At 40.2% G+C, this 15,033-nt stretch overlaps 1 protein-coding gene across 1 annotated transcript in view; it reads left to right on the top strand.

The window, feature by feature from the left end:
* PLEKHA2 (pleckstrin homology domain containing A2) overlaps positions 1-15,033 on the top strand; it is a 607,368-nt gene that overhangs the window by 393,118 nt on the left and 199,217 nt on the right. The window contains exon 7 of the mRNA XM_053718084.1: positions 10,774-10,923. Within this exon, the coding sequence (XP_053574059.1) occupies positions 10,774-10,923 (150 nt within the window). The remainder of the gene's footprint in view (positions 1-10,773; positions 10,924-15,033) is intronic.

Raw genomic sequence — 15,033 nt, 5'->3', positions numbered from 1 at the left:
AAGCGTAAGTACAAATTTCTAGAGTCGCCAGTGACTTACGGCACTTTAGAAACTGCCTGCGGCTAAAAAAACTAACTAAAGTATAAAATCTCCCGTAACTGTCTAACACGCCTCCCAAACATCATCCCGACACACATACCACTATAGCCGCAATCCCCCCTCTCACTCCTAATAATAAATGTATTAACCCCTAGACCGACAACCCCCCACAATGCAATAAGCCTAATTATTAACCCCTAAACCGCCATAGCCCACACCGCAATAAACCTATCCTAGTATTAACCCCTAAACCGCAGCTCCCGGACCCCGCCGCCACTAAATAAAGTGTTTAATTCCTAAACCACCGCTACATCCGACGGGTGAAATATACATGCCGCATTTATATGCGGCGCTGTATATAGGATACCGAACCCGCGCAAAAAACGGCGTCGCCGGCTTTTGCGGGCGACGCTGCATATCGGATGGGGCCCATAAAAAGCAATATGTAGTACATGGGTTTTTTACAGGATTCTACAGCGGTTCAGAAATTATATTCTTAGAACACAACAACGCTAGAGCCTAAGTACATTGAAGAAGCAATGTTACATATGCCAACAGAAATAATAAAAAAAATTACATATAATACAATATCTTATGTTTTCCTTGTTGTGGTCTCACTAATGTTTGATTTGACTATTTCCCATTATATGTAGAAGCTATTCTTTGACTATAAACATTGCAATTCTAGTTGTTTGGGAGTATTATAATTGCACATTTTTTAGCTGATATCTATACAAAGAATAATTGTGTAATAAAAATAATATGTGAGACCATATAGGGTAGAAGGGGACAGTATTATGAAAGAAATATAAAACAAAAATAATAGCTTGGGGGTAGAGTGCTAAGGATGTATTTTCCTTTGTTTACTCAGTAAACAATATTTGGGGGGGTTATATTGTGGAGAGGGGAGTATTTCAGAGTATCAGAATAATATATATTATGTCTCAGGATTGGTAAGTTATTACTAAATATGGCCTTTAAAGTATCATGAATATATAGAGGTATCTGGACTTTTTACTGGTATTAAATAGTAAACCTATGGATGGCAAGATTATTTAAATATCCCACCTCTTGTATACTAAAGCTATAGAAAGTATAACAGGATAGGCTCTACAAGAGCCAAATACAAATTACCATTATTCATAAGGCAGTATTTCTATATGTCCAAGTGACTGCATAAGCCATTCACACTAAATGGACTTGTTAAGTAGATATAATTTGTAATGGGGATTACCCTTGTATAATAGCATAAAATAAATGGTATATTTGGCATTAACGTCTGAGAAGGTATATAATTCTGTTGCTAATTAAAAAGGTATTTATCTCTATAACTCTATTGTGTGCTTTAATGTAAGTGGTCCAGGGGACTTTGTTGTAGCTGTGTGTGATCTTTACTAGGCCGCCCAGCATTATGGGTAAAAGAGTAGTGTGGTGTCCTAAACCTGAATCCACTTGTTTTATACATTAGAGTTACTGGTATAGGAGGCATTAAACATATACTACTGCATCAAAGTATAACTATATGGTAGGTTTGAAAAGGCATATCCTACCTACATTTAATAAACAAATAAGAACTGTTATCAACAAACATATATAACTGCAGAAATTAGTGATAATATTAGATATCAGAACCTTTTGCAGTGCAAGATAATGTTACTAAAGTATATGTGTTCTCTAAGCCTTAACATTAGATCCAGCTTTGCTTGCAGCATGAACAGTAGTTATCAAATTAAACAAGAACACAATTGTATGCAAAACAGATATAGGGTAATATTTTGGACATCAACTATTGTGATTCAACATTTTAGTCTTGGCTTTTCCATAGCATATTCTGTATATTTTTAAGTAAATACTAAAAGTTCCCAGAAGTCATATGAATGATTTAAAAAGTCCCAATACCTGTAAAATAAATTAAACGGGAGTTAACTGTAAATGTATGAAGAAGTTCCTTTAACAATAATGTAGGTGACTCGGCATCTGTAGTGTAAGCTGTAGTTATAAGTTGTGTCCCAAGACGATGCAGCATAGTCTGCCAGCCTGTCTAACGGGGCAAGTTTAGGTCAGTAGGCATTCAACCTATACCTGCTTTAAGGTATGTGTCCAAAGTTGTAGACTGATTCCCTAGATCAATGGTCCAGATCAGGTGCAGGACTTCATCGGCTAGGGCCGATACAGATGAGATGCATCTATTAATTAACTTAACTACATGAGCCATAGAGCCAAGCATCATCTTCTCTGTCTCTGAACTGAGACCAACAAGACAGTCCCCATTCTGTATAAATCTCCCACTGTTCAGGGCAATATCCGTTTTCGCGGCTTGTTCTATATTTTCACCCGGGCCACTATGCTGGGTTCCAGCAGGCATGGAAGGATCCAGCCAGCTGCTATTTTCGAGTATGAGGGTTTCCGTTTCTAGGGCACCAAATACTGCAACTGTATCTTTGTCGCTGACCGTGTTCTCGTCAAACCCATGTGGACATCGAGAGGCTTTGTTAGGTGTAGGATGACCTATAGAACTGTCTGTGGCTTGTGGAAGTAGTTTAAAGAAAACTTCCCTCACCTGCTGTCCAAAGTCACCAATGTGGTCTTCTACCAGCTGTAGGGACTGACGTTCCCAAGTATCAATCCGTTTGTTGGTGTGCATGGCGCACAAGCGACTTAGGCTGTTCATGGGTGCCATTACACATGGCGTTATTAGAGATCATAGGTTAGTAGCATGACCCCCGTTCGATCTATCCACTTCCTCCAGTGTTCTTAGAGATGAGATGGGTCTCTTAATAGCGATTTGAGACGTATATTTACAGAATAATCCCTAGTATTAGTCCTAAAAGTCAGGCGCTACTTCGGAACACTTCTGGTCGCTCGGCGATTGACTCCAACCCCCCCACACACACACACCCTTATACATTTTTATTGCAGTTTAAAAAAAATAATTGTCATCAGACAGTGCTATTATGAGTGTAAATTGTACTTTTAAATGTATTTCTTTCATGTAATTAGCAAGAGTCCATGAGCTAGTGACGTATGGGATATACATTCCTACCAGGAGGGGCAAAGTTTCCCAAACCTCAAAATGCCTATAAATACACCCCTCACCACACCCACAATTCAGTTTTACAAACTTTGCCTCCTATGGAGGTGGTGAAGTAAGTTTGTGCTAGATTCTACGTTGATATGCGCTCCGCAGCAAGTTGGAGCCCGGTTTTCCTCTCAGCGTGCAGTGAATGTCAGAGGGATGTGAGGAGAGTATTGCCTATTTGAATGCAGTGATCTCCTTCTACAGGGTCTATTTCATAGGTTCTCTGTTATCGGTCGTAGAGATTCATCTCTTACCTCCCTTTTCAGATCGACGATATACTCTTATTTATATACCATTATCTCTGCTGATTCTCGTTTCAGTACTGGTTTGGCTTTCTACAAAACATGTAGATGAGTGTCCTGGGGTAAGTAAATCTTATTTTCTGTGACACTCTAAGCTATGGTTGGGCACTTTGTTTATAAAGTTCTAAATATATGTATTCAAACATTTATTTGCCTTGACTCAGAATGTTCAACATTCCTTATTTTCAGACAGTCAGTTTCATATTTGGGATAATGCATTTGAATTAATCATTTTTTCTTACCTTCAAAAATTTGACTCTTTTTTTCCCTGTGGGCTGTTAGGCTCGCGGGGGCTGAAAATGCTTAATTTTATTGCGTCATTTTTGGCGCAGACTTTTTTGGCGCAAAAAATCTTTTCCGTTTCCGGCGTCATACGTGTCGCCGGAAGTTGCGTCATTTTTTGACGTTATTTTGCGCCAAAAATGTTGGCGTTCCGGAAGTGGCGTCATTTTTGGCGCCAAAAGCATTTAGGCGCCAAATAATGTGGGCGTCTTATTTGGCGCTAAAAAAATATGGGCGTCGCTTTTGTCTCCACATTATTTAAGTCTCATTTTTCATTGCTTCTGGTTGCTAGAAGCTTGTTCTTTGGCATTTTTTCCCATTCCTGAAACTGTCATTTAAGGAATTTGATCAATTTTGCTTTATATGTTGTTTTTTCTCTTACATATTGCAAGATGTCTCACGTTGCATCTGAGTCAGAAGATACTTCAGGAAAATCGCTGTCTAGTGCTGGACCTACCAAAGCTAAGTGTATCTGCTGTAAACTTTTGGTAGCTATTCCTCCGGCTGTTGTTTGTATTAATTGTCATGACAAACTTGTTAATGCAGATAATATTTCCTTTAGTAAAGTACCATTGCCTGTTGCAGTTCCTTCAACATCTAAGGTGCAGAATGTTCCTGATAACATAAGAGATTTTGTTTCTGAATCCATCAAGAAGGCTATGTCTGTTATTTCTCCTTCTAGTAAACATAAAAAATCTTTTAAAACTTCTCTCCCTACAGATGAATTTTTAAATGAACATCATCATTCCAGAGGATTCTGTCTCAGAGATTGATGCTGATAAATCTTCATATTTATTTAAAATGGAATTTATTCGTTCTTTACTTAAAGAAGTACTAATTGCTTTAGAAATAGAGGATTCTGGTCCTCTTGATACTAATTCTAAACGTTTAGATAAGGTATTTAAATCTCCTGTGGTTATTCCAGAAGTTTTTCCTGTTCCTAATGCTATTTCTGAAGTAATTTCCAAAGAATGGGATAAATTGGGTAATTCATTTACTCCTTCTAAACGTTTTAAGCAATTATATCCTGTGCCGTCTGACAGATTAGAATTTTGGGACAAAATCCCTAGAGTTGATGGGGCTATTTCTACCCTTGCTAAACGTACTACTATTCCTACGTCAGATGGTACTTCGTTTAAGGATCCTTTAGATAGGAAAATTGAATCCTTTCTAAGAAAAGCTTATCTGTGTTCAGGTAATCTTCTTAGACCTGCTATATCATTGGCTGATGTTGCTGCAGCTTCAACTTTTTGGTTGGAAACTTTAGCACAACAAGTAACAGATCATGATTCTCATAATATTATTATTCTTCAGCATGCTAATAATTTTATCTGTGATGCCATTTTTTATATTATTAGAGTTGATGTCAGGTTTATGTCTCTAGGTATTTTAGCTAGAAGAGCTTTATGGCTTAAGACTTGGAATGCTGATATGGCTTCTAAATCAATTCTACTTTCCATTTCTTTCCAGGGTAACAAATTATTTGGTTCTCAGTTGGATTCTATTATCTCAACTGTTACTGGTGGGAAAGGAACTTTTTTACCACAGGATAAAAAATCTAAGGGTAAAAACAGGGCTTATAATCGTTTTCGTTCCTTTCGTTTCAACAAAGAACAAAAGCCTGATCCTTCATCCTCAGGAGAAGTTTCAGTTTGGAAACCATCTCCAGTCTGGAATAAATCCAAGCCTGCTAGAAAGGCAAAGCCTGCTTCTAAGTCCACATGAAGGTGCGGCCCTCATTCCAGCTCAGCTGGTAGGGGGCAGGTTACGTTTTTTCAAAGAAATTTGGTTCAATTCTGTTCACAATCTTTGGATTCAGAACATTGTTTCAGAAGGGTACAGAATTGGTTTCAAGATGAGACCTCCTGCAAAGAGATTTTTTCTTTCCCGTGTCCCAGTAAATCCAGTGAAAGCTCAAGCATTTCTGAATTGTGTTTCAGATCTAGAGTTGACTGGAGTAATTATGCCAGTTCCAGTTCCGGAACAGGGGATGGGGTTTTATTCAAATCTCTTCATTGTACCAAAGAAGGAGAATTCCTTCAGACCAGTTCTGGATCTAAAAATATTGAATCGTTATGTAAGGATACCAACATTCAAAATGGTAACTGTAAGGACTATCTTGCCTTTTGTTCAGCAAGGGCATTATATGTCCACAATAGATTTACAGGATGCATATCTGCATATTCCGATTCATCCAGATCATTATCAGTTCCTGAGATTCTCTTTTCTGGACAAGCATTACCAGTTTGTGGCTCTGCCGTTTGGCCTAGCTACAGCTCCAAGAATTTTTACAAAGGTTCTTGGTGCCCTTCTGTCTGTAATCAGAGAACAGGGTATTGTGGTATTTCCTTATTTGGACGATATCTTGGTACTTGCTCAGTCTTTACATTTAGCAGAATCTCATACGAATCGACTTGTGTTGTTTCTTCAAGATCATGGTTGGAGGATCAATTTACCAAAAAGTTCATTGATTCCTCAGACTAGGGTGACCTTTCTGGGTTTCCAGATAGATTCAGTGTCCATGACTCTGTCTTTAACAGACAAGAGACGTCTAAAATTGATTTCAGCTTGTCGAAACCTTCAGTCACAATCATTCCCTTCGGAAGCCTTATGCATGGAAATTCTAGGTCTTATGACTGCTGCATCGGACGCGATCCCCTTTGCTCGTTTTCACATGCGACCTCTTCAGCTCTGTATGCTGAATCAATGGTGCAAGGATTACACAAAGATATCTCAAATAATATCTTTAAAACCGATTGTACGACACTCTCTAATGTGGTGGACAGATCACCATCGTTTAATTCAGGGGGCTTCTTTTGTGCTTCCGACCTGGACTGTAATTTCAACAGATGCAAGTCTCACGGGTTGGGGAGCTGTGTGGGGATCTCTGACGGCACAAGGAGTTTGGGAATCTCAGGAGGTGAGATTAACGATCAATATTTTGGAACTCCGTGCAATTTTCAGAGCTCTTCAGTTTTGGCCTCTTCTGAAGAGAGAATCGTTCATTTGTTTACAGACAGACAATGTCACAACTGTGGCATACATCAATCATCAAGGAGGGACTCACAGTCCTCTGGCTATGAAAGAAGTATCTCAAATTCTGGTTTGGGCGGAATCCAGCTCCTGTCTAATCTCTGCGGTTCATATCCCAGGTATAGACAATTGGGAAGCGGATTATCTCAGTCGCCAAACGTTGCATCCGGGCGAATGGTCTCTTCACCCAGAGGTATTTCTTCAGATTGTTCAAATGTGGGAACTTCCAGAAATAGATCTGAAGGCGTCTCATCTAAACAAGAAACTTCCCAGGTATCTGTCCAGATCCGGGATCCTCAGGCGGAGGCAGTGGATGCATTATCACTTCCTTGGAAGTATCATCCTGCCTATATCTTTCCGCCTCTAGTTCTTCTTCCAAGAGTAATCTCCAAGATTCTGAAGGAATGCTCGTTTGTTCTGCTGGTAGCTCCGGCATGGCCTCACAGGTTTTGGTATGCGGATCTGGTCCGGATGGCCTCTTGCCAACCGTGGACTCTTCCGTTAAGACCAGACCTTCTGTCGCAAGGTCCTTTTTTCCATCAGGATCTGAAATCCTTAAATTTAAAGGTATGGAGATTGAACGCTTGATTCTTGGTCAAAGAGGTTTCTCTGACTCTGTGATTAATACTATGTTACAGGCGCGTAAATCTGTTTCTAGAGAGATATATTATAGAGTCTGGAAGACTTATATTTCTTGGTGTCTTTCTCATCATTTTTCTTGGCATTCTTTTAGAATACCGAGAATTTTACAGTTTCTTCAGGATGGTTTAGATAAGGGTTTGTCCGCAAGTTCCTTGAAGGGTCAAATCTCTGCTCTTTCTGTTCTTTTTCACAGAAAGATTGCTATTCTTCCTGATATTCATTGTTTTGTACAAGCTTTGGTTCGTATAAAACCTGTCATTAAGTCAATTTCTCCTCCTTGGAGTTTGAATTTGGTTCTGGGGGCTCTTCAAGCTCCTCCGTTTGAACCTATGCATTCATTGGACATTAAATTACTTTCTTGGAAAGTTTTGTTCTTTTTGGCAATCTCTTCTGCCAGAAGAGTTTCTGAATTATCTGCTCTTTCTTGTGAGTCTCCTTTTCTGATTTTTCATCAGGATAAGGCGGTGTTGCGAACTTCTTTTGATTTTTTACCTAAAGTTGTGAATTCCAACAACATTAGTAGAGAAATTGTGGTTCCTTCATTATGTCCTAATCCTAAGAATTCTAAGGAGAAATCGTTGCATTCTTTGGATGTTGTTAGAGCTTTGAAATATTATGTTGAAGCTACTAAGTCTTTCCGTAAGACTTCTAGTCTATTTGTTATCTTTTCCGGTTCTAGAAAAGGCCAGAAAGCTTCTGCCATTTCTTTGGCATCTTGGTTGAAATCTTTAATTCATCTTGCCTATGTTGAGTCGGGTAAAACTCCGCCTCAGAGGATTACAGCTCATTCTACTAGGTCAGTTTCTACTTCCTGGGCGTTTAGGAATGAAGCTTCGATTGATCAGATTTGCAAAGCAGCAACTTGGTCCTCTTTGCATACTTTTACTAAATTCTACCATTTTGATGTATTTTCTTCTTCTGAAGCAGTTTTTGGTAGAAAAGTACTTCAGGCAGCGGTTTCAGTTTGAATCTTCTGCTTATGTTTTTCATTAAACTTTATTTTGGGTGTGGATTATTTTCAGCAGGAATTGGCTGTCTTTATTTTATCCCTCCCTCTCTAGTGACTCTTGTGTGGAAAGATCCACATCTTGGGTAATCATTATCCCATACGTCACTAGCTCATGGACTCTTGCTAATTACATGAAAGAAAACATAATTTATGTAAGAACTTACCTGATAAATTCATTTCTTTCATATTAGCAAGAGTCCATGAGGCCCGCCCTTTTTTTGTGGTGGTTATGATTTTTGTATAAAGCACAATTATTCCAATTCCTTATTTTAGATGCTTTTGCACTTTTTTATCACCCCACTTCTTGGCTATTCGTTAAACTGAATTGTGGGTGTGGTGAGGGGTGTATTTATAGGCATTTTGAGGTTTGGGAAACTTTGCCCCTCCTGGTAGGAATGTATATCCCATACGTCACTAGCTCATGGACTCTTGCTAATATGAAAGAAATGAATTTATCAGGTAAGTTCTTACATAAATTATGTTTTTTTATGGGTTTTTGTGCCATTTTTTTGTGTTAAATTAAATTGCGCTCAAACGAATGCGTTTACTTTCCACTAGTAATACGCATGTTGTTTAAAATAAATGCGAAAACTGCGGGTGAATGTAAAAATAGGTAATATTTTGTGATATTCTATATAGGATTACTATAGTTTATGTTTATATTAGTTAAAGGATGACTATAGTTTATGTTTATATTAAAAAAAAAGTAGAACTATATTTATAAATATATGTGTGTGTATGTATGTATGTATGTATGTATGTATGTATATATATATATATATATATATATATATATATATATATATATATATACATGAAGCACAAGTACACCAGCGCGCAAGTACACCAGCGTGTAACATGTCAGGTGTTCCAATCTGTGATTCCCTTTGATGTGGTTAAATAAATTGGACTTCCATGGCATTCACTTTGTCTGGTCTCATTTGAAAATTCAATTCACCATGTAGTATATTGAAAACACATTCTTAACACATTATTTGATGTTTTTGAAAATATACACTCATTTCAAATCTGATGATTGCAACACGTTCCAAAAAAGTTGGGACAGGGGTAATTTAGGATTAATAGCGATGTGACAAGTTGAAATAAAAAGGTGAGGTGAAACAGGTGAGGCAATCGTGTAATCATAGTATATAAGGAACCTCCAAAATAGGCCTAGTCCTTCAAGTACAAGGATTGGTCGACGAGGCTCGCCAATCTGCCAACAGATGCACCAAAGGCAAATTGGTAGGATTTTGGGCATTTCACCTTCTGCAGTGCACAATATAATTAATAGATTCAAGGAACCATTCGCCGATCCCTCAGACGTCACTGTCTCAAAAACCGTCATGAGTCTGTAATGGAGTCTGTAATGGATATCCTGACATGGGCTCAGGAAAACTTTGGTAAACCTTTGTCAGTCAACACCATTTGCCGCTGCATCCACTGATGCAAGTTAAGGCTTTACTATGCAAAGCACAGAAGCGCTGCCGACTTTTCTGGTCTCTGTCTCATCTGAAATGGACAGTAGCACAGTGGAATCATGTTTTGTGGTCCGATGAGTCAACATTTTAAATAGTTTTTGGAAAAAACATCCATTGTGTTCTCCGGGCCAAAGAAGAAAAGGATCATCCAAGCTGTTGTCACCGTCAGGTCCAAAAGTCAGCATCTTTAATGGTATAGGGGTGTATCAGTTCCCATGGCATGGGTAACTTGCACATCTAAGAGGGCTCCATTAATGCAGAAAGATATGTATACATTTTGGAGCAACAAATGCTGCCATCCAGATGTCGTCTTTTCCAGGGACGTCCCTGCATTTTCCAGCAGGACAACGCCAAACCACATTCTGCCCGGGTTACAAGCGCATGGTTGTGTAAGCAGAGAGTGCAGTCCTGACCTGTCTCCAATTGAGAATGTGTTGCACATTATGAAGCACAAAATAAGGCAACAAAGGCCCCGTACAGTTGCGCAGCTGCAGACATGCATAATGGATGAATGTGGGAAAATGCTGCTTGCTAAACTTAACCAACAGGTGTCTTCAGTGCCCAAACACTTAATAAGTGTTATTAAAAGAAAAGGTGATGTTACACAGCGGTAAACAGTTGACTGTCCCAACTTTTTGGAAACTTGTTGCAGTCATCAGATTTGAAATGAGTGTGTATTTTCAAAAATACATTAAATTCACAAAGTAAAACATCAAATAATGTGTTAATAATGTGTTTTCAATATAGTACAGGGTGAATTGTATTTTCAAATTACTCTTTTTGTTTGTTTTTTTGCATTTTCCATACTGTCCCAACTTTTTCGGAATTGGGTTTATATATATATATATATATATATATATATTTATATATACACAATAATTTTTAATGTACTGTTTTTTTCTGCAGAATTTGGATTGCCAACAAGTTAGTAAGAGTGAAGCACACACCCACACAGCCCTCCGAAGAGCTCAGAGTCAAATTCCCATGCCAGTGAACAAGACCCGACTGACCCGCACTTTTTTGAAGAGTGGATATTGTGTAAAGCAGGGAAATGTGGTAAGTTTAATTTATTAACATATGCAGCTCTAACCCCATGTGCTTCATAATAATTGTTTGACAGATTAATATTGACATTTGATTTTGAACATAAAAATAAGGTGAATAGAAAGAAAACCTGGGTTTAAGAAAAGACCCATCTCTCCTTTGCACTCAGTCACCAAATATGTAAATACCTTTCTTAATCACAGTATTCGCCACAGAAAATGTTGCCAGCCGGGTCACGGGTGGCATTATGAAGTAGCCGGGTGGGGGCAGTGTAATATTTTTTAATATTTTATCATTTTCTGCTATCCAAAGAACAAATTAATTGCATAATTTAACATAAAATGTATTTAATGTGGGTGGGTCACCTGGATGGGAGCAAGCAGTGAGAGCTCCACTCAGAAAAACCTAATAATTGTACCTTTTTGCACACAAAATTGCCCATCCAGCTCCCCATGACTTTTTTCTTACTGGGAAAGCAAATCCTAGCTCTCGCAAGTCGAAATCTCTTTTGTGTAGGGCATTCCATCTGCCCTAACCACCGGAAGTGAAGTCGGCAAGGCCGCAGGACAAGCATAGCTCGTGAGACGAGCGCAACGGAGGCAGAATCTCTGGGACCTTCCGTGGAGAGGCCATCGTGGGACGGCTCCGGAGAAGCGAAGTATAAGCTACCCAAGAGTGCTACGGAAGCATAGGCAGAAACGTGGTGTATCAGGCTCCGGCTGTAATCCTCACGGCCGCCATAGACACTCCGCCCCCCCGCAAAAGTGCCTGATTAGGGACAGATTCTACGTTTGGAGTCCCCGCCACCCACACAGAGATCGTAAGTTGAGTGTGGGGTCAGTTGACCAAACGCTGCAGGACACATAGAGGGACTGTAAAAATAAAGGACAGGGAAGGCCGCAATCGCCATCTTGATTTTGTTGGCCGGTACCTGAGCTATGGCAATATTTCCTTACCAGCATATGCAGTGTCACACCTTGGTGAATAATTCCCTGTGAAGGTTATTCTGGGGGGCCGCAGACACATATCCCCACCTTTGCGGAGAAGGCCCTAGATAATAATAGCGGCCTAGCATCTAACTCTGCGACGCAGTTTTCTGAGGGAGAGGAGGAGGGGAAGAGAACTGCAGTAGAGAGGGAGCTAACACTTTCTTTTGGAGTTTTGCACAACATTTGACCTATCTGGTTGATTCATTGCTGGACTGCCTGGGTTTTTATTACTTTTGACCCATAGAATAAAAGGAAGCTCTATCATCTACTTTCACCCCACACTAGCTGCATATGGGACTTGAGTTACCTTCACTTTGTTTCAAGCAGTGAGGTAATAGTCTGCCAAGCTACATGAAAGTTGACAAATATTTTCACAAACTCTCACCCCCCACGAAGGATTTCATGAGCCAGAGGGCCAAGGCCTCGGACAGAAAGCAACAGAAACACGCTGTGGAGATGCATGTCGAAAGCCTAATTCAAGCTGAACGCTCAGATTCTCAAGTTCAAGATCAAAAATCTTTACTGCAAGATCTCAAATCTTTTTTTTCTTCCAAAGATGGATTCCTTGCAGGCTGGAGTGGATACCCTAACAAGCGAGGTCAGACAGTTTTCCTCACGAATAAGCACAGCCGAATCCTGTATCTCAGAAGTTGAGGATAGGCAGACCAGCTCAGAAACAACACTCACGCAACTTGTCAATCAAAACCACTTCCTTCAGGAGCGGGTCGATGATCTAGAAAATAGAAGTAGGCGTAACAATTTACGCAAAGTGGGGATCCCAGAGTCAGTGAAGGGAAAAGATCTCTTAGAATTTACCGCACTCACATTCCCCAAGATGTTGGGTATTCCTACAGATATTCTCCCCATAGATGTGGAAAGAGCCCACAGGGTGGGTCCGGAAAGAACTCTTGAGCATGCAAATCTAAGACCCAGGCAGGTCATATTTAAATGCCTAAACTTCCAGTAGAAACTGAAGATCCTGCGAGCGTACAGATCACACAAAGAAATCCTATATGAACGCTGAAAACTTCTGCTGTTCTCCATGGAGGTCACAAAACAAAGAAAGGAATTTGCCCCCCTATGCTCCCAACTGCATGAGCAGGGTCATCAGCTGGCTTCACTCTACCCTGCCAAGCTACGCCTGCAAACACCATATGGCATGAAATTCTTTCACTCCCCACAGGCTCTGCGTAGCTACCTGGCGACTGAAAATCAACACCCACCTACCTGAAAAGATTCCTGTCTATCTTCAGGAACTACGGATTACCCGTCACAATTGAGAATTAATAAAAGGAGATGTTATTTCCTTATGCTTTGGCCCGGGTAGTGGCCGATGAATGGCATTCAAAGATATGCACACAACCCAGATGGGGGAGGACCTAACAAACAGGGTAACTAATGTGAGTCTTTGGACTCTGGTTTTCTTTTTATGTATTTGTTTTTCTCCACTATTTAGCTATGACTTCTGTAGAGATGGAGTTGTATAAGAGGGTAATACAAACATTGATGTTTCTTGGTTCTATTGTAATATTGTGGGGTGAAGGGGACAGAGGAGATTGTTATTTTTTTCTTTCAGACAATTCTGGAACACAGGTAGATAGGACAGATCATACTCATACCACTGAGTATGGCGCTCCATCGACACTTAATAATTTGTATTCCTGCCACATTGGCAAGGGCACCTCATATTGGTACATACTTAGGGAATCTATAGTATCCACGCTTAGAAAACAACTACTGCGTGTACATAGTGCTTTCTCAAATTTAATGATGACAGTTAAGTCCTACACTAGGAGCCATATATTGTATGACTCTTGTTCAATTTCTGCTGCGATATGCCCTATTCTTTGAGGCTTCACAGTTTAGCATTACAGTAATGGGGCCAATGTCTTGTCACCTGGTTTTGATTAAAGTCCATGCTCACGGTTGGGTTTTAGGATTATTGATAATTGGGCCTACATAAACTTTCATCACTGCATCCTACACCCCCAAATTCGCACTTTCTGTAGTCAACTCATGACTGACTGCATAAGAGTTGGGAGGCCATTTTGGTTATTATACAGATTTTCACTGAAGCCTGTATTTGCAGATTGTGTGCCGTTTGAGCATTGTGGTCATGTGGCTCTGGGTAGAGGTGATGGGACTCATTTCAGGCCGTATACACCCCACAACATAGCCCTCATACCTCAGATAGTCACACAGGGTGCCTTGCGCTCAGGCGCACCTCAGTTGGTCCATTTGAGCTTGAATATAGTGGGTTTCTGTGCATGTGTATGTGCTGTTTGTTATACTTTGTACCAGCTGAATGTACCGCAGTTTATGTTGCCCTGTTGCCTCTCACGGTCGGGAGAGGTAGTCTGGCTCCCACACCGGTCACTTGGGGGTGCAACCGGGGTGTGGAGACAATTGTTTTGTTTACATGCAACAAAAGACATGACCACTAACACTTTACTATACTTGTGGCTGGTTCAGAGTGGATATGATTCTCTTTTCAGCCTATTTCCATGCATATGGTCAATAGTTCTACCTTTGCTTGACTGTGTCTCTTTTCGCCCATTTTTTCCCTCCCGTGTTCCCACCCCTCTTTTTTTTGTCTTTGTCTCTGCACACACTATCTCACGACTCTAGTCTAACATGCCTTTTAAAATAATAACATGGAACGTGGGGGAACTAACTGAGCCAGGCTTACCAGAAATATTGTAAGACTAGGTCAGCTGACACATATTAGGCTTATGGGGCTGTGAAATCGGAACTTGATGCTTTCATGAAGCAGCAGGCTGCCTCGGGTCTACTAAAAACAGCAGGTAAATACTATATGTTTGGAAGCAGATCTGGTAAACTGCTAGCGGCCCTGACAAAACCACGGACAGCAAAATCCAATGTAGCTGCACTGAAATTTCAAGGACGCACCTACACATCCCCAGAAGATATTGTACAATGCTTTGCACAATACTTGCACAACTATATACCCGTCAGGACCCCTCTGACCTTGACTCCCAGGCTCGCTTTTGGCAAACTCTTAAACTGCCCCAGTTGACTCAAGACCAGTTGGACGACTTAAACTCACCCATAACTGACGAAGAAATAGCATTCACTTTAGAGTCTATCCCAATAGGTAAGACGCCAGGCCCAG

This window comes from Bombina bombina, chromosome 6 (assembly GCF_027579735.1).
Source record: "Bombina bombina isolate aBomBom1 chromosome 6, aBomBom1.pri, whole genome shotgun sequence".
NCBI classification, from domain to species: Eukaryota; Metazoa; Chordata; class Amphibia; order Anura; family Bombinatoridae; genus Bombina; species Bombina bombina.
Note: the sequence above shows the minus strand (reverse complement) of the source record. Positions and strands in the feature narration are given on the sequence as shown.